The sequence below is a fragment of the Homalodisca vitripennis genome, chromosome 3 (assembly GCF_021130785.1).
Source record: "Homalodisca vitripennis isolate AUS2020 chromosome 3, UT_GWSS_2.1, whole genome shotgun sequence".
In the NCBI taxonomy this organism is placed as follows: domain Eukaryota; kingdom Metazoa; phylum Arthropoda; class Insecta; order Hemiptera; family Cicadellidae; genus Homalodisca; species Homalodisca vitripennis.
Genome location: NC_060209.1, coordinates 189,108,964 through 189,129,179, shown reverse-complemented (window position 1 = coordinate 189,129,179; position 20,216 = coordinate 189,108,964). Strand labels below are relative to the sequence as shown.

At 34.0% G+C, this 20,216-nt stretch overlaps 1 protein-coding gene across 1 annotated transcript; it reads right to left on the bottom strand.

Annotated features, from left to right (window-relative positions):
* Positions 1-931: 931 nt before the first annotated feature.
* On the bottom strand, positions 932-17,614 carry LOC124357882 (ectonucleotide pyrophosphatase/phosphodiesterase family member 5-like). The gene is made up of 5 exons (XM_046809969.1): positions 17,143-17,614; positions 13,101-13,569; positions 7,077-7,259; positions 4,909-5,099; positions 932-1,604 (listed from the first exon to the last, which is right to left on the bottom strand). Exons 1-5 carry the CDS (start codon positions 17,518-17,520, stop codon positions 1,527-1,529), a joined length of 1,299 nt encoding a protein of 432 aa, XP_046665925.1. The 5' UTR covers positions 17,521-17,614; the 3' UTR covers positions 932-1,526.
* Positions 17,615-20,216: the final 2,602 nt, after the last annotated feature.

Here is a 20,216-nt window from a genome sequence, read left to right as displayed (position 1 = left end):
GACCCACGCCCTAGGCCATATAATGAACAACTCCAACCACACACTGCTCGAGGAATGTCCAGCAGATGGCCAATCAGACCATCACAAGACCTCAGGTAGTGTTAATTGGCCAATGAAGAACAGTCACCTGATTTAACGTCTAGGTCCATACTGCACGTCAACCCATCTTATTCATTATTTTAGATAGAGAAGACGGATACAAACCAAATGATTCTAAAAAAATGAATCTTATTCTAAAAAATGTAATTGTAAATGTTATACACAGTCCTTCCTTCATATTGTGTGGCCTACTTACCACAGTAAATTGTGTATTAACTAACTCATTAGTTACTCTGAATGGTTTATCATTGTGCGTGTTTGATCTGATAATTGTTCACAACATTACAATGCTGAGTCTTTTTGTTGAAAAGTGTTTTGGAACAAAATTTGTTGCTGCATAATAATTTTGTCCTATTGTTATTATTTCATTTAAATTATTGCATCTGTATACTAATTACATTTCCTTCACTAAGAAGTAATATTTGTGCTTTATTTTACATTTTTATATCATACTGAGTCTAGAAACATTGGAGTGTATTTAGATGTCCATGATTTACTGTTTATTAATTTTATTATAAATTGGGTGTTTTTTATTAAAATTACTTTACATTTTCGGGATTTGTTCGCAATACATCACATTTACCTTTTAAGTATACTTCAATATATGTAAATTCAGATACATCAATAAATAAAATTATAAATATTCATTAAATTTGTATTAGTGGCAATAGCCTAATTTAATTTAATTTCAATAAACATTGAATCACAAAAAGTACTTGCTCTGCCCTGACTCGAACAAGTAAGAGATCCAGGTTCAAGTCCCGGCGGAGCTAGTACTTTTTGTGATTCAATGTTTATTAAAGTTATAAATATGAATAAAAATGCTAAAACATTTATGTAGGAATGAACCATTTTTTCTTAAAAAAGTTTCAATGAGTTAAACAATAAACAAATTTGAAGCAGATGTTGTGATTTATTAAAAAGTTGCACATTTTTAGAACTGGTACAAAAAGACTTATTTCAGCTTGAACAATTTTAGGTTCAGTTCATATTAAAACTCGGAACACTTGGAAAATTTTGTTCCATGTTTTTGAGCACCCAAAAGATTTATTTATTAGAAAGTAAATACCAGAGTTCAATTTTTTTTTAATTTTATTTATACACAGTAAATAATTACATTGCACAGTTAGTCTAGTGTTGGCCATTATCTGAGTCGGAGATGGAATAGCCGAGATTTGAGAAAATGCTGAGTTTTACCAATATAACTCATTTTCATTTATTCTCTCTATTTCAATTTTCTGAACATATGAACTTATGTTCATACTGGGATACAGACCAGATAACTAGAATCTTGATCATCGTAGCATTCAGATAATCAGAGATATGAATACTTGAGGTTCATTACATTCGAGTTTGTGTGATGAGAATAGGATAAACAGAGTTCAGATAGCAGATACTGTAGTTTCAGTTAGATGTTGCCCAGCACATCACGCTCTGAAGATGAGAGTTTCTTCTGGTTTGCGAGTATTACTTTTCTTCACTGGCACAGGATTAGTTAATATACCCTGCAAAATAACATTATAATTGTGACTACATTTGTTAAAAATACATACATTGTTTAGCCTTAGATCTTATGTAAACTTTTACACATCTACACACTTAAGCAATAAAAACACCACATTGTAACAAGAAATTGGTGAGTACAAGATATCGGTCAATGACAATGAAATTCTTTGTCATTAAAATACCTTAGAGAATGTCTCTTGAAGGAGGGTTCTTCTTCTAAGAGGCGGCCTATTGCCATGCACTTAAGCCTCAAAGACTTTTGCGCACCCCGGAAGTATACCATGAGGCCAACCTGTTTACAGTTTCAGTAGTTCTACTGCCGAAAACAACCGATCAGGTCCTCCTGTAGAAATTCACCACTTTTGTCCATACTACCAAAGGTGACTTGGCGCTCCTTTGCTATGGCAAGACAGTCAAAGAGCAGGTGTTCAGCAGTTTCCTCTTGCTCGTCACACATTCTACAGAGCGGATCCTCTCAGAGAATGCTGACTCTGGAAGATACTTCCTCAGATGATCATGTCCCGTAATTAGACCCACAACCTGAGAAGACACTGATCTACTTAAGGAGGGAAGGTCAGATGCCACCCTGGGGGAAGGTGACTGTAGGACCATTCTGGTCATTCTCAGAGCTGGATGCAGCCTAAAAATTTTCTCATGTTCAGCGTGAACCCACTTCGAGACACCGCTGAATAATTCACACCTAGAAATACCACAGAATGGTTGAAGCCCCGTCATGAACGCTGAGCCTAAGTTGACCAGGACATCAGCTCTTTCGTTTCCAGAGACCCCCTAATGACAAGGAACCCAATAGTCAACATTGTTGATTCTGAAAAGAGAATAAATGACTTGATAGCAATCCTAGACAAATTTGGAGTTGAACACACAAGAGTCCAAAGTCTTTAATGCTGCCTGACTATCTGTGAAAAAGCTAATTGCCTTACTCCTATACCGCAGACAAATTCTCACGAGCACATTCCATCAATCCTCAATTTTTATTTTAAATGTGTCTGCAATGGATAATAGTTATTTGTGACTCGTAACTTTCTTTCTCTACCAATGAGAAAGAAAGTTCTCATTAGACCTTGTCCATAATGTTATGTAGACTTAGGACAAGGAGTGAGGAAACTCCTCATTGCGCTTAGTCCTAAGAGGACCTTTGTGCTGCTTCTGGAGTGATGGGATATCAGGATGTAGAGTTTGATGGTAAAGGCCGCCTCCTGACGAGATCCCACGAGGAGGAATAGGGAGCTTTATATCTCAATCATGTCAACTTGGAAGGAGAGGCTAGCTCTGTTACAGTTAAAGAAGGCAGGGGACAAATACTCCCTCATCTTTAGCCCTTAAAAATTAAGGGAGCCCCTACCCACTCCATCAATCACACTCTGCAATAAACCAGACATATTGATCAGCCCTCTTTGCTCCAATATCTCAACGTTACGTTGATGTGCCACTCCTTGCTGATTTAAGTGACACTTGCTGTACCCAGTCTAGATTCTACTAGCAGATATTAACCAACCAGAAGTGAACCCTTATGGAGTTCTCAGTAATAATAGGACTGCTGAATTTTCATGCTTTATTTCTATTTTATTATTAAAATCATAGTATCAAAATTCCGTATGCACCAAAATGCATAACTTTTTTGGTCTTTCAAATATGTTTATCAAAACTACTGTAAATAATAATGTAGCCAAAGTTTGAATGCTCGTCATATGGGAGGTTTGTTTGTGTTATAAAACAACCATAATGAGATGGTCTTTTCTTATGAAGGATGTTACACACATACTCGAGATGAGCAAGGCAATACATCTTGTGTCGATGACACCACCAGAATGACAGCTACCTACACAATACACCAGAGTTTCATTTTGACCCTGCTCTAACCAGAGTTTAAAAACTGCCTAAAATATGTTAAATTTAAATTCTATCTGTAACTCAAGAGTTTCTGCCAGTTCTGAACCGTGACTGCCAAATCCATATAGAGCTAACTTCGTAAACCCCTGAAACGAAATATAAACTCTGAAATTGCAGACAATATAAAACACTGGAATTTAATTAAACACAGAGTTTTGTAACGCTTTGACTGCCGAACCTATTTCTTCAATTCTGGGTCTAAAACTGGTTATTACCCTGAAATTTAGCAAACTTCTGATTGCAGAACTGGCCTAAGAGACAATACACAAGTATTTATTGTACTATACGCTTTACAGCACATAATCAGTGATTAACTACATAACTAAAGCTTATTCTAAAACTACTTTTTATACATATTTTATCGATATAAAAAATTTTATAAAATGCAAAAAACATGATTAAATCTAAGGATTAAAACCATTTTAAAATTTTTATGAGACATATTTTTACTATTCGTTTTTATCATAAACTGTCTTTAAAGAATTAATTTATATTATAATATGTTTTTTGACAAAGTACTTCTTTTAATTTTTTAGTAAATTTATGTAAGGGAAGTTTTTTTATATGACTAGAATATTATTATATAATTTCAAACCTAGATAAGAGATGGTGGGAGATGAAAAACCCTGAGGGATGTGAAACTGTCATACTTGGAAGCGGTACCACAAAATCATAATTGTATTTGGATTATTATGGACATAAAGAGTTTTAGAAAACACTTGTTGAATTAAGTTCATTTATACATTTTTCAAAGTTGGATACAAGGACAGTGTATCTATTATATAAAAAAAAATAAAAGGCTGATCTACTCCCCATCCCTGAAATATGGGATTGGCTCATAGCTAAATTCAAAACTTCGGCACACCACTGTTGCTTACCACACACCTGTGACTTATAAACTAATGATATCAATACAACTCAACTGATGTAAATATTGACCTTTGAAGTTTCCATTACACTTGAAGACTATCTGAGCAAAAACTGCCATACTTGGATGCGGTACCACAAAATCATAATTGTATTTGGATTATTATGGACATAAAGAGTTTTAGAAAACACTTGTTGAAATAAGTTCATTTATACATTTTTCAAAGTTGGATACAAGGACAGTGTATCTATTATATAAAAAAAAAATAAAAGGCTAATCTACTCCCCATCCCTGAAATATGGGATTGGCTCATAGCTAAATTCAAAACTTCGGCACACCACTGTTGCTTACCACACACCTGTGACTTATAAACTAATGATATCAATACAACTCAACTGATGTAAATATTGACCTTTGAAGTTTCCATTACACTTGAAGACTATCTGAACAAAATATCTGCCATAAACAAGGTTACTAATCATAAGTTAAAATCGTTTGGTTGAGCAATGGTACTTACTACATACCTGTAACACAGAGAGAGTACCATTGGGTGGTACCGCAGGTGGAGGTAGACCAAGTATATAAGCTGTCAGAGGATAGATGTGGATATTCTCAAATGGGTCCATTTGAACATTCTTTTTGAACAAAGGACCAATTGCTAAGAAGAATGACTTCATTTGAATATGTTTGGGGTCGTACCCATGTTGTCCAAGCTCTGGAAATTTTTGAAGATATATATATGATTGAATACATTTTCAATTCAGTATCTATCACTAACATTCTTAATAACAAACAGGCATTGGCGTATATCTCCCAGAGGGCCGTTTCTAATAGTATAGGTCTGATTCATAAACATAACAATTAGAAAATATTGTTATTACGTTGCTTAAAACATTCTAAAGAAATAAACACAGTATCTGTGTTCAGTGACATGTATAGAAACTATTTCCAAAGGGTGAATGACTTATTGGGTCCTTTAAGAAGTATAAAATACCATCTAAAAATAGTCACAGATTTTCCCATTGGGAACTTTTGTGCTTTAATACCGCATAAATATGTTCTAGCTTAAAACAAACTACTGGGTACAGTGTTAATCTGAAATGTTAATGTCTAAAAAAATTTTTTTTGGGGGGTAAGCTTGAGTTTCCTGAGCCCCTCTTCTTATATACACCTATGTATGTGATTAAATGTATGTAAGAAAGTGTCATGAAAAAATTAAAATAATCAATCAAATAAATACAGTTTTTAAAATTAAAACACCTACATTAAATACTGTACAATATGGGTACCTAACGCAAACATTTTGTATTCAGAATTTTGGATTATTATTTATCCCAGCCCCTTGACACTTGCGCTATGTGATGTATAGTGTTAAGTAGGGTGGTTAGTTTGGAATCTTCTGGTTAGTTCGAAATGTTTATGTTCATTGTACGCGTTACTTCTGAGTAGAATGTCTGAAAATAGACGTTGCAGTATTGACTCACTATAGGTATGAGCATGACTGCACAGGCCAATGCTTGTATTGAGCAGGGTGAATTGCAGAGAGTCTGGGGGTGTACAGATGAGAGACTTCTCACAATCACTGTGTCTGTTGGATTCCAAGAATTCACAATGTGAACAATCTGTACATTGTATTGCCCCTATCAAAGTCATTGGAAGTTAAGACCCTATGGTCTTATATGCTTCAAATCCACTAAAACCACATGTGGAGTGTAAGAGCTTTTGTTTAATACAAATTTGTATATAGAAAACAATAATTTAGATACTGAAAATCGTTGAACAAAAATCAAGAAATTCAACAGTATTGATAAGTTCTAAATATGATGATCAAATCGTGTATTCGCTTAATTAGTCTGCTTTGTTTTGTATGCATGTTTAAAATATTTGTGTTTCTGCGTTTGTGATTTCACAAATTATAAACACACCCTTTGATAAAATGATTTAAAATTTCTTAATAAAATATTTTTTACTAAATCAATTAAATGACTCACATAAATGAATTGACCATCAAAGCATCGATAAATTTAAATGAAAGTGTGTATAGTATTTTAACCAAAACTAAAATACTTTAATACAAATAATTAATTTAAAAGTGTCGACTTATTTGTTTATCAGTTAGTTTCTTCCAACTGTAGTGATTCTGACATAGCTGTAGGTAAGTGTTCAACTACAAACTGAGAAATAATGTGAATGTCTTTTGAACAGTTGATGTACTCATAAAAACTGAAACAACTGCTGAGGGTTCGTATACATCTCATCTTTGTTATAAATAAATACCATCCAGAACATCTCAGAAAACGACTTGTTCAGATATATCAGGTACCTCGACTTGTCTGGCAATATCAGATATCTCACAAAAAATCTTCATCCTATAAAAATTGGTTAAAGGCTTAACATTTTTCGAAATTTATTTTTCTTTTAAATAAATTGTGTTTATTATTATTTTGCCTTAGATTGGAGCAAATATAAAAACTAAGATTTCTTGTCTATACATTTAAAAAAGAGGTTTGTTTTTTCCAATATTTTTATGTACATCTTATGGCAATTAGATTTAATAGCATCGCAAATAGTTTATTGAATTTAGATATTTTCAATAAGATCTGACGAGTTTTTATGAAATGATAATATGCAATGTGACTGATAATTTTGACTTATTCACAAAGAAATGGCATAATAAATTCAGAAAAATCACCAAAATTAAATATGTCGCCATCAAAGAGATATCCTAACTCTGCTGTCAGTAAAATGGGAGGGGTTCTATCACAGTTCTTGAAGTGAAAACGGTGTGGAATCTCGGGCCTGGAGTAGGTGGTGAAGTGCGAGTCTTTCTCCTGACTTCCCTTTTTCAGTGCCTCCAGTACCTCTGCTTCTTTACCTGTGTGACAAAGAAATAACACAATAAATTCAGTAGACTACAATAGTATAAGGTACGTTCCATCCTGAAATAGAAGAAGAAGATAGGAGATGTAGGAGTCTTGGGTGCTACAAATGGGGAGTAAGTGAACTTTCTCACGTTGAACAGCCTTTGGACAAATCCTGAGCTCAACATTTTATGGGCACGTGAGACAGATCCCACCCGTCTAACCGTTGGCAGAGTGGAGCTGCCAGGGGTGCGTCCCATCACTCTCCGCCACACCACACCTTGTGTAAAACAGACCAAGCAAGCGCATCTAGAGCATCACGAACTTGACTGGCTTTACAAGGAAATTTGGATTTAATTGTTATTTGACTAAGACAAAAAAATATTTTTATCTTAGGCAAAAGGCAGGGAAGCGAATCGTTATCAATAAGATGTGACGAGTTTTAATGAAATAAAATTAAATGTGATTTTACCAATTAATACTTATTCAAAAATAAATAGCATAATAGATTCAACAGATTAACATAATTATATTGTCACGCTGGAAGAGGTATCCTAAATGAGCTATCAGTAGAATAAGAGGGGCTCTCTGACAGTCCTAGTAGTAAAAACGTTAGAATATCCAAGCTTGGAGAGTAGGTAGAAAACCCACTGATTGTTTCCTATCTTTTTCAAGGAAAATAAAATCTCTTAGGCGATAGGAGAAAGGTTAGTTATTACCCTGACAGTTCAACCCATTGCGGATCAATTTGTTTGGCCGTGCGTGACCCAGCAGGTGCAAATAAATTTAAGCGTTGGGCAGCAGAACAGCAATGCTGCCCCACAACAAACCGCATGGTGTCTATATTGTAATTTATTTATAGTATTATTAACCATACATAATAACACATGCAACTGATACTACCGTAAAATGCAAAACATGCTATTGTAAAAACCACTGAGAGGAAAACAATAGATCGTTAGCGGTACATAACTGAGAGTAAGCAAATGTTTTTCAACTGCGATCTATAGAATATTTACTTCTATTTATTTATTTATCTATTAATATTTAGGAAACTAAAGAAATACTACAGGAAATCCAAAACTCACTCTATGAGACTTCCAAGTCAATAATTCTACTTCAGCATCTTTTGTGTTTTTATTTTTCGTAAAGCCAAATTGATTCTTATTCTACATGTTTTGTTCTAAGGTGTTGTTATGTTCGTATCAATTGAGAGAGTGCTCCTTTTTAAAATAATTTTGCTTTTGACAGTACTGAACTAACCACTGGCAACTGTCCTATTTATATAAGACTAAACATATCGGAAAATGTTAAATGTTACGAAATTTAATCGATAGATGGCAACACCTCTGTAGCCAGATCTTTTTTTCTTTTATTCTCAACCGATTTTAATTTGAAAACAAATTTATTTTATTTTAATAATCAAGACTACTGTAAATTTGAAAATGAAAATTTGATACTCATTTTGTACTATGTTTTAAGCAGTTTTTTACTTTTACAATCGGCTGAATAGTTCGATCTGGATCCTTTTTCGTTATTTCTGGTATTTATCTCTTGCCAGCTATATGCCGATGCTGTCTTGTGCGCCGTGCTTCCCGAGTCCCAGCAGTCCTTGATTCTTGGGTAGCAAAACAACTGCAACAAATAGCAATCTTTGCAAAGGATTAGAAGAGATCAGATTGCAGATCTCGAAACATAGTGTTACTGATTTTTTGTATCACTGAATGATGGAAAATGTCAGGAAAATCCTGTTTACTTCACAATCCTTCCAAAAAAACTTGTAGCAATCTTTACTGGTCCATATTAAGCATCTATATCACCATTACAATCAATAGCATCTTCACAACCTCCATATGGCAGGTGGAGGCGCAACGGGCCGACAGTGACTCATACTTGAGAGATAAATACCGGAGATAACATAAAAGAAGGATTCAGATTGAACTATTCAACCAATTTTAAAAGTAAACATTCATAAAAAATGTTGCCCACAAAATGGCTAAGTACAAATTTTTATTTTAAAATTTATGTAAAAGTTCCGTACAGTAATTTTTTAATTTTAAATAAAATAATTTTTTGCTTAAATACATCAATACATTCATTCCATGGTCACCTAGTTTACAAACCAGGTTTTAAAATTAAAATCGGTTAAGAATTAAGAGAAAGACAGAAAAATAAATTTGCTTCAATCTGGTGCTGCTCCGTGGCTCAGTTAGTAACTAATTTCGGCATGTTTAATCTTAAGAGTTCATCTCATGGACATTCCCTTTTTTTGGGAAACATATAAGTTGTTAATAAGATTTTAATATGAAGAACCAAATGTTTTAGAATGCACAGAGGGAAATGATTTTGGTTGAGATGCTGCTATCTTATCGCAGCCTGTGGAAATGTTCAGTTTTTAAATATTCTATTATATTTTCAACGTATTCTTCTGTTAAAAGAATAAAGTTTTATAGTTTAATGGTGTTCCATGGGCTTTGTGTAGTGCTTTAACAATGACTAGTATCCATTTGCTACATTTTAATAAATTATTCAAATTATTTCCGTTAACACCTGATTTTGGTTGCAAACAATCACACTATTACTTCCATCTCAAGACAATTTTTAGTCTCAATTTCTCTACCTAGTTCTGTTTACTATACTCAAGATTGTCTTCATTACATGGTCACTATTTTAAATTAGATTTAAATTGTATGTAGAATCTTGGAGCATTGGAAAAACTATTTATTGTAGTATCACTAGATAAAGGAATACGACATTTTCCAATATATAATTTTTTATTTTGTGCAAGGCCTTTCTGAATCAAAGATTTCATCATCAGGCACTTCACAAATTATCAAATGTTTACATTTTTGTAATAATAATTAATTTTATAATAACATATGGTAAACAATTTGGATGTATGGTTAGCCAGTATCAAATATTTAATCAGAATTTAATTTTAATTTTTTTATAGATTGAGATGATAGTAAAACTGAATTTTGAATTGGTCCGTCTTCATTATTGATAACTTTTTCTTGATTTATGGTAAATGTAAAATGTAAAATAAAAAATTATATATTGGAAAATGTCGTATTCCTTTATCTAGTGATACTACAATAGATTTAAATTGTTTATTTTTTTTGCCATCCATTATAATTTAATTTTGTAACTGTTCTAAATCTTTATCAAAATTATATCTAGAGACATATACAGTTCTTGTTTTCTTTCATTCGACATTTGATACTCAAGCATTTACTACCTGTTCTTTTTTCTTCATATTCTTTTAATAGAATTTACTTAAAAATGATGTGATCAGTTTTTCAAAGAAATTTAAAAAACTATCAATACCATTGGTACTAGAACATTTACTACAATTATTGTTTACTAAGAATCCATGACACCAGGAATTCCACTGATAATTAACAACCTATACTTGTAGATTCTCTTTATCACTTTTCATTGTCATAAATAACTTTTCATTTTATAAAAGAATCACATAGTTCTAGAACTAACTTGTTCAGTTAAATATTGCTTTGCTATGTTGAACAACGAGCAAATGTTGTTTCATTTACATACAAAATTTAATTAGGTAGTATTTTGTCAGTTTAAATAATTATCGTAATCCCTTTAAACATTAAATCACTAAAGCAATATTGTATACTAACTCAGGTCCAGACAATGAAAATAAAAACTTAACATTGTTTTTATCTTAATACTTTTTTTCATAAATTGATTTATCGTACATTTTGTACAACTGAATAAAGAATAAAAAAAGTTTAAAGCGATATGTCAATCAACGATTTTCATATTTAAAATTGAATCCATCCAAAATGGTAGATGCAATATGGCAAAAAAATTAAAGACTAATCAAACTGAAAATAGCTTTCATTTTATGCAAATGTATTTTATATTGATACAATTCTAAAATTTAAATTATAGTGTTGAGTCATTATTAAGTTTATGTATAGTAGAATGCTGAGCCGATTGACAAAATAAAATAATTTGTTCACCACTCTGTCAATGTCTATGCATGACCAGTTTCAGTCAAAATGCGACCGTCATCTGACGCTATACAAGGTTGTTCAGTCTTTATAACCTCGTCAAATAAAATTATAATAAAATACACATAATACTGGATTGATACAATGGCACCGGTTAGGCAGAGAATGTTGGTAAGGTTGATAGTCAGTCAGACAAAGAAAATTGGATAAAGAAATACCTCAAATAGTCAAGTGAGTGAATAAAGATCGTGGGGAGACTAACTTTAATTTTATGCAGTTTCTATTGAGACTGAGTATTTCATAAATACCTGTTCAGAGCACAGAAGGCAGAAACAGCAGAATGTATATTCTATGGTTTTTGCAAAAGCCTCGGACTTTGAGGGCACAAAATTAAAGTAAGGGAGGCGCAAAGGTCCTTTTCGGACTAAGCATGGGGACAAACTGTCCTTTTCCCTCAGGAAGGAAAAAAAAATGGTGAGGAAGACACATTTGAGCATACTATTCTGGTTTATAAGAGATTGGAGGAAGTCATGACACCATGTTTCCATCTATTTGAACCTCTCACTCGATAGAATGTTCGAGGGTAATGCCACTGGGATATCATCACTTCAAATCAATTTTAACAGAGATCCTTAGAAAGAATTTAACAAATCAGCAGCAAACATGCCACCAAGGTCGGTGTGATGCAAGGAGCATATGGGGAGGTTTTAATGGGTGGGAGTCTGACATGCGAATGGAAGTCACAAAGGACATGAGATACACCATAGGTATCTGGTACAAATAATTTCCTTCTCCTCCAAAGCCAAAAAATGGTGGACAAATAAACAAAATACAGGCCAACTTAAACCAATTGTGAGCGTGTCTCAATATTAGGTATCTAGTACATACTGAGTACAAAGACTTAGTAACCTTACGTAGCATTGATGATGCTGACATTGTGATCGAAACCGGACATGCACAGAGACATTAATGATAGAGTGGAGAGTAAACTGATCATGTGGCATGCCACTGAAGAGCTCCTTTGCTCATTTACCACAAGATGGAAATCTATATGAAGTAGTAAATAAATAACCTACCATTAACTAGTACTACAAATATTTTCGTACTTTCATCTTAGACTGTGGTACTGATAAACAATATATTCTTAATTAATACCCAAGCATTCAAGTGTGTTGTGTTTGTAACTTCTTTTAATAACAGAACATTTTTACTAGAGATGATGTGTCCAGATTCAATACAGTGATTCGCAAAAGCAAATTTTTCAGTTCTTCCATATTTTATATGTGAAAAGTGTTCTTTGAATCGTGTCTTGATGTTCCTTTTTGTTTGGCCTATGTACAGTTTCTCACAGTCATTGTATTTAATTTCATAAATTCCTGATTTGTTTTCAAATTAATTTTTGTCTTTGGGATTTCCTAATATTTGTATTAATTTATTATTTGTTTTGTACATGATGGATTTGTTTGTAATGCTTGAAAGCTTGGAAAACATTTTACATAAATGAATTTTTCTTTTATGAAGAAAACTTATTAATAATGAAGACAGACTATTGAAAATTAAATTCTACTCTCATCACAATTCATAAGAAAATTAAAATGTAGTTAGATTTAAATATTTTATACTGGCTAATCATTTTTCCTAATCATTTACCATATGTTATTTTTGTACATATTGTTTAGTAAAATAGAAATATTTATTAATTTTTGAAGGTGCCTGACGATGGAATCCTCGATTCTGAAAGGCCTCACAAAATTAAAGTAATATTGGAATTTGTTTTGTAATTCACTAGTGGTATTAATTGAAAATATTTCCAATGCTCCAAGAATCTTCAATACATCAATACATTCATAGTTAACTGATGGCTGACTTAATTACCTTCAATAGGATAGATCAAGGCGCTCGTTGACTCTCCCGATCTAATGTATAAAGATTTGTCAACATACTCGTCGAGATAAATTATATAATCTGGCTGATGCACACGCACACATCCATGATCACTGACAAACATAATATTCAGTCTACTCTGCAGACCTTCTTCTTCAAATCTCTTCAACATGTATTTTACTATGTCTTCAATTTCGGAGAGTGCTTCATTCACTCCCTTTGAATCCGGTCCACCCAACAAGTGACAAGCTTCATCAGGGTTTTCAAAGTGCGCCATAACAAGATTGGCCGGATTTTCTTGATCAGTAAACCAGTCCACCATCAGGTCGATTCGGTACTCCCACGAGGAGAAAGGTTGGCGGAAGTTGTAGGTCGGTAGAGAATCTTGGTACTTGAACTCACATCCTGGCCATGACATGCAGCCACTCGTGCGACCTCCCCCTGCCTTCTCGTTCTGAATCTTCAACAACATTGTATTAAGATATTAGCAACCAGTTTATACTCCAACCTTGACAAGACTTTTGACTGAGAGGCAATCTTAATTAGCTTAACTTCAAAATATTTGGAATCCATCAAGAGATGGTGTGGTTTACAAGTTATTAAGAGGCCAAAGCCAAGTTGAGGAAATGAAACATACAACAAAATGGTCTCTACAATAATCATTACAAAATCTTTAGTTGTTGCAAATAAAAGGGAATTCCTCAAGACTCAGTACTGGGACGAGTTTTGTTAGTTCTATTCATTAGTGACTTCCTAAAATAATAATGTATGTATATGACAATATTCTGCTACACCATGTAGCAGAACCTATGCAGCTATATTAATATTGGTTTTTATATAAAATTTAAAAATAATAATTAATTGTTAAATTAGAGTAAATTAAATAAACACAATGTTTCAAAATACTAAAAAGCATAAAAACAAATATATCTAAAAATAGCTTAAACTGCTTGGTTAGGCAGGTGTGTCATAGCTGGAATTGAACATACAGGTAATCATTCTCATATTAGGTAATCTCGTGTCTGGTTGGTTCATGGAGTTGTAAGCAAGTGGGGGAGAGGAATGAGTCATCAAGCCAAGGGAGGAGGTCGGTTCAGAAGGTTAGATGACTGAGGTTAAACGTCCATGCAGTCACTTAGTTAGTATGTGATGTGCGGACACGTAGAGATTCCGTCAGGACATTTACAGAGTCGTTAGTTTTACATTTTCTAATATCTAATGAGAAATTTTGTTTATGTTTACAAAGTAAAATCAGAAGACTTTTATATTTTTTGAACATTTAAATTTTTATAAAAGACTATTTAAAATAAAATTGTGGGTGAAAATACTGCAGTTAAATTTATTCCTCCTGATGCGTAGATTCAAGTAACAAAATTAATTAATTTTACTTATATTAAAATTATATCCTTTCAACCAAATTTCATATTGCATTCATAAAAAAGACTTGATATATTGAATTAATGAATTTAGTGAAATTTGATCTTCAATAACAGAACATTTTTTAGCTGGAGTGATCTACAGTGCAAAAACCTACCTTATTGCCTGAATTTGACCAAGTTCAAGTTTAACACCGCAATTTAATAGTTGGACCATGTTATCAACTGAATGGACACACTAATTTACAGAAAATAACACCAGCAGAAAATTTCAATGTCCCAACTTTGATACTTCAATCAACAAACAGAGAGGAAATGACTAAACTCATTCAATCATTGAAGGTAAAAACCTCTACCGGTTACGACAATGTCTCTACAAGACTCCTGAAAATCTGCAAAGAGGAGCTTGTCGATCCCTTAACAGAAATTATCAATAGTTCATTTAGCCGAGGAATATTCCCATCTGCATTAAAAATAGCTAAAGTCTACCCCAAATACAAACAAGGACCCACCACGCAACCTGCAAACTACCGCCTTATATCATTGATACCAACCTTCTCTAAAGTAATTGAAAAGCTTGTTCTTAATAGGATTTTAGAACATTTATCAATGAATCAACTTTTGACTCCACATCAACACGGTTTCTTACCAGGTAGATCAACTACAACTGCTTTGATAAGTCTGGTAGAGTTTTTAGCTGATCAACTCGAAGATGGAAACACTTCCACAGCCATATTCCTTGACTACAGCAAAGCCTTCGACTGCCTTAGCCACGACCACCTGCTATCAAAACTAGCCACGCTTGGAATACGAGGACAATCCCTGGAATGGTTCCGAAGCTATCTCACAGGACGAAGCCAGATGACAGAAGTGAAATACACCGCCAAAGGAGTTACACGCCAAATATGCTCAGGACTACAAGCCATCACTCGAGGAGTGCCGCAAGGCTCTGTTCTTGGACCAGTCCTCTTTATCCTCTACACAAACGATTTTCCTCAGTACATGGAGGATTTCAGCAGTACACTGATGTATGCTGATGATACTGTGCTTCTGCTCGGGAAAACGAATCAAGACGAGCTAGAGATAGCTGCTTACACGGCTGTTAATATGGCAGTGCAATATTGCCATGGCAATGACCTTGTTGTAAACGAGACAAAAACAAAACAGCTATTCTTTGGAAGACACAAAGATACTGTAGGAGGACTGCCTGAACTGGAGGAAATCAGCACTTCAAAGTATCTCGGAGTGACAATAGATGACTCTCTGACGTGGACACACCACATTGACAACCTCTGTAAAAGGCTTAGCGCAGGACTGTACGTGATCCGTAGGATGAAACATATCAGCGACCTAGGAACAGCTAAAACTGCATACTATGCTCTCTACGAATCACATCTTCGATACGGTATAGCAGTCTGGGGAGGTACCACACTAGGCAACCTGCAACGGGTCCTAATACACCAAAAGAGAGCAATTCGGATCCTTGCCTACGCACAAGAGAATCATGCAGGCAAGCCTTTCAAGAACTGAAGATTCTCACTGTGGTTAACCTATACATCCTAGAAGCTGTGACCTACGTACACCTGAAATCACCCGATGAAGTGATGACTGGAGCACAGCAACATGACTACAACACTCGGCATGCTGCAAACTACCATCTTCCAGCTCACCGCCTAGCGTCCACGGAGAAGAAGCCAACGTATGTCGGAGCAAAGCTGTGGAACGCCCTCCCACTAGAACTGAAGAGGAGAGACCGACTGCAGTTTGGACACAAACTAAAACTCTGGCTTCAAGACCATCCATTCTACACAATAAATGAATTTTTAAACAGAACTTTCTAACCTGCTGTATAACAAAATAAAATCTGACGATTGTACTGTTCTCTAAGAATATGTTCAATAAAGAATATTCAATAAATTGGTTTTTAAAAATTTCAATGTTCAATTTGAAACGTTGATAGATATTAATTTTACTTTTACTGTAAAATAATAATAATAAATATCCATTTACTGTATGGAATGCAGGTAATGTAACACAATGCATTGGTGGTTGCTTCTCTTTTGTGAAGGCAAACTGGTTCAGGGAAAGAATGTCAAAGGGCAGCGACCTATTCAGAAAAATTCTCTCTGATATCTTAGAGAAAGTATAATCCAGATAAATGCAATACCAAATTCAGTAGAAAACGGTTTAGCTCAAATAACAATAAACTTATAAATATTAAAACTCGTAGAAGCTTGTTTATTAAATATAAACAAATATTAAAAATCTAAATATTTTGTGGATTGTATTGAAATTAAAGTGTAGCATGAATAATTTGACTTTTCGATTGTTCGTAGTTTTACTTTTTTGTAAAACTTCATAAACAAGAATTTCTACTTCTGTTTGATATTCTACAGGTTCAGAAATATTGAAATATCATATATATTTATTTTTATTCTAGTATAAGCACTTGAAAATTTTGCCGACTTTTAGATGTATTGTTATGGCTGACCAAGATCTAAGCTTGGCCATGCCAAGTTTCAGCGAAACACATTTATAATTTATAATTTGAAAATACACAATTCTGACAGACTAATGGTCAGCGCATATCCAAGTTTAACTCTTTTGTTTTTATACAAACCATGAAATATTTGAAATTGCAAAACATTATTACTTACCCATAAAGGGACAACATCATCGTTGTAGTGATACATATCGGCTTCGTAATAAAGAACTCTGTCGGTTTTTTTATCGTAAAGTTTGTTATCCAATACTCCATGGGTCTCAGCATACAGTCCTGTAGAGATGGAGGCATGGTTTGGCATTGTTAGACTGGGATAAATCGGATTCATATACAGTGGAGAAGAACCTTTCTTTTTTAAATTCAACAAGGTGGGGGTAACATTTTGGTATACGTAGTCATATCGGAATCCATCGAAAGAGCAAATCAGCAACAGTGTGTTGTTATTGAATGACCAGCCACGTGGAATACACCAATACACAATAAAAAAAGTAGAAAATAGGAACAATAAACCATTCATTTTTACGTGAATCATTAAATCATGCACTGTAATGGTTTATGCATGGTTTGTGTGTTTCTTTTAATTCCAATGAAGTTCATATTGCAGATTGTATTATAAACTCCACTATAGGACCTAAAACATTTGAAAATCACTGTATTGCGTTTGTAAAACTTATACATAGATAAATTCTTTAAAAAATCAACTTTAAGTTAAAAATTTAACATGAAGAAAAAACTATAGTGTTTCTATCTGGAAAGTAAGTGTAAATATAGGGTGATTCAAAAAGAGCACCGGTTTGGAAAAGACTGTTAAATTTTATTTCATTGGTTGGCAACAATGTTTACCCTTGATTCTATTTCTGACTACATTCTGATTGTTGACGCAGCTGATATTTCTCTCTCATTAGTGCATTCATTAGGTTACTAGTGCGCAACGAGTGTTAATAGTGAAAACGTTTTATCAGAGTGGAGAGAGTTATGCGGCTACTGTTAGGCGACTTCGCGGTAGTCTAGGACGTAATGAAGCACCGAATGAATCAACAGTTCGCAGACTCATGAAAAAGTTTCAAGAAACGGGTTCAACAGTCGACCTCAAAAGTCTGGACGTCGTCGTTGTGCCCGAACTGAACAGAACATTGAGGTGGTTCGTGACAGTGTGGCCTAGCGAAATCAATACGTCGCCGTTTCTCAACAATTGGGTTTAAGATGGTCTTCTGTACAGAGAATTTTTCTGTACGATCTAAAATATCACCCCTATAAAATTCAGCTGACGCAACAATTGAAAGTGGCAGATCACCAGAAGAGATGACAGTTTGTTGATTGGGTATTGAGAAATTAGCAGGAGGAAGAAAACTTCGCAATGAATATAATCTTCAGTGATGAAGCTCACTTCCAATTGAATGGATTTGTTAATAAAACAGAACTGCCGTATCTGGGGTTCAGGAAACCCTCGCATGATTAACGGTAGGGAAATGTATCCACAACGAGTGACAGTTTCATGCGGCTTTTTCATCGGCCTTTATTTTTTTGAAGATCAGGAAGGGCAAGCTGTGACTGTGAATGGAGACCAATACCGTACAATGTTTAGCGGGTTTTTGTAGCCTCATTTGGATAACATAGACATTGACCAGTTGTGGTTTCAGCAGGATGGTTCCACCTGCCACGCTGCCTGTAAAACAATTGTGTTGCTCCGTGACCCCTTTCAGGATCGCGTCATTTCTCGTAATTCCGACCATCAATGGCCACCAAGGTTGTGTGTGTCTTAACACCTTGTGACTTTCATCTTTGGGGTTGTCTAAAGTCATTAGTTTATGCCAATAAACCCCGTACCATCAATGAGTTGAAGGAGGAAATTCGACGGGTTGTCGGCCAAATTGTGGAAACTTGTCGTGCAGTCATGGCTAATTTCATGGACAGAGTTGTTGCGTGCCAGAGTAGCAGAGGAGGACACATGCACGATATTATTTTTCATACATGAAATCGGAAGGTTAGAAGAACATATTTATGTATTTGATTTCAGATTTTCATTAAAATAAATCTCTTAATTTGATATATGAAAACAGGTGCTCTTTTTGAATCACCCATTAGTATAGTTTATTTACAATATTGAAACTTAAGCAAAATTACTCATATTCAGTAACTAACTTATAAAATATTTTCTATATTTATACAAGATACAGATTAGAGCATGGAATAAAAATTTAACTAAGCAGTATCTGTAGTTGAATGTATCCAACAGAGGCTTGAAATGTATATACATAAAACTTAATATTATTTCAGATTGTTTAATTTATTAATTTATATTAAGAAGGCAACAGCAAAATCCAATTTAAAAAAATGAATGACAATAACAATACAATTGACAATATGTACTTTTATTGAAGCACATGACTGTGCTTGATAATTTCTAAATAAAAAATTGAACAAGAAGTAAAATTAAATGTTGTTCTGAGTTTAAAACTTATTTTTAGATCTGCCACAACTTTTAGATAGATTTCGTAGGAATCTGCCAATTGCAATCACCCTTATGACAGAGTTTCTAGGAGTTGCATTTTCTTCAATCATGATCCCTAGAACACATTACCACCATAGTACATAAATTATGGGCTTATGCTGCATAGTGTGAGCTTGTAAACACAACTGCAATAATTTTAAATAGATTCAGGCTAAAGAACATGGTATAAAGACATGAATTGCACATAGCTTGAGTGACTTTGTTAGCCAATGTCAACTAATAAGAAGTTTCAAGATAGCTGCTCCTAATTCTTTGGCTAATTCAGTGTCATAACTAAAATCAAAGTCTTCCGGTTCACAAAGCATTGAAACATTGCTTATACAATTAACTTCTTGAGGTACTCTGACCGTGCTGTGGAGAGCCATCTTCAGTTTCCGTTTTACATTTGTTGACAGAAGATGCCTCTCCACAGCAAGGTCCAAATTTCTGGAACTGGAAGACTTTGATATTAGTTGAGATAGCTGCTGTTCGCATGCGTGCAAAAAGTTAACTAGACTATTTCTTAGCGTGGGCTGAACCCATAAAAAAGTTACGAGTAGTATAAAAAAACATTGTGAAAATAATGTTAAATATGGTAATTTTTTAATATCTAGCCGATTCAAACAGACTTGTCACAATGATAGTACTTAACACATGGCTTAAATGAATTCGCTAGCCAGTCTTAATCAATAAATTTTTAGCTCGTGCACTTCACAACATAAACAAAAATACAATAC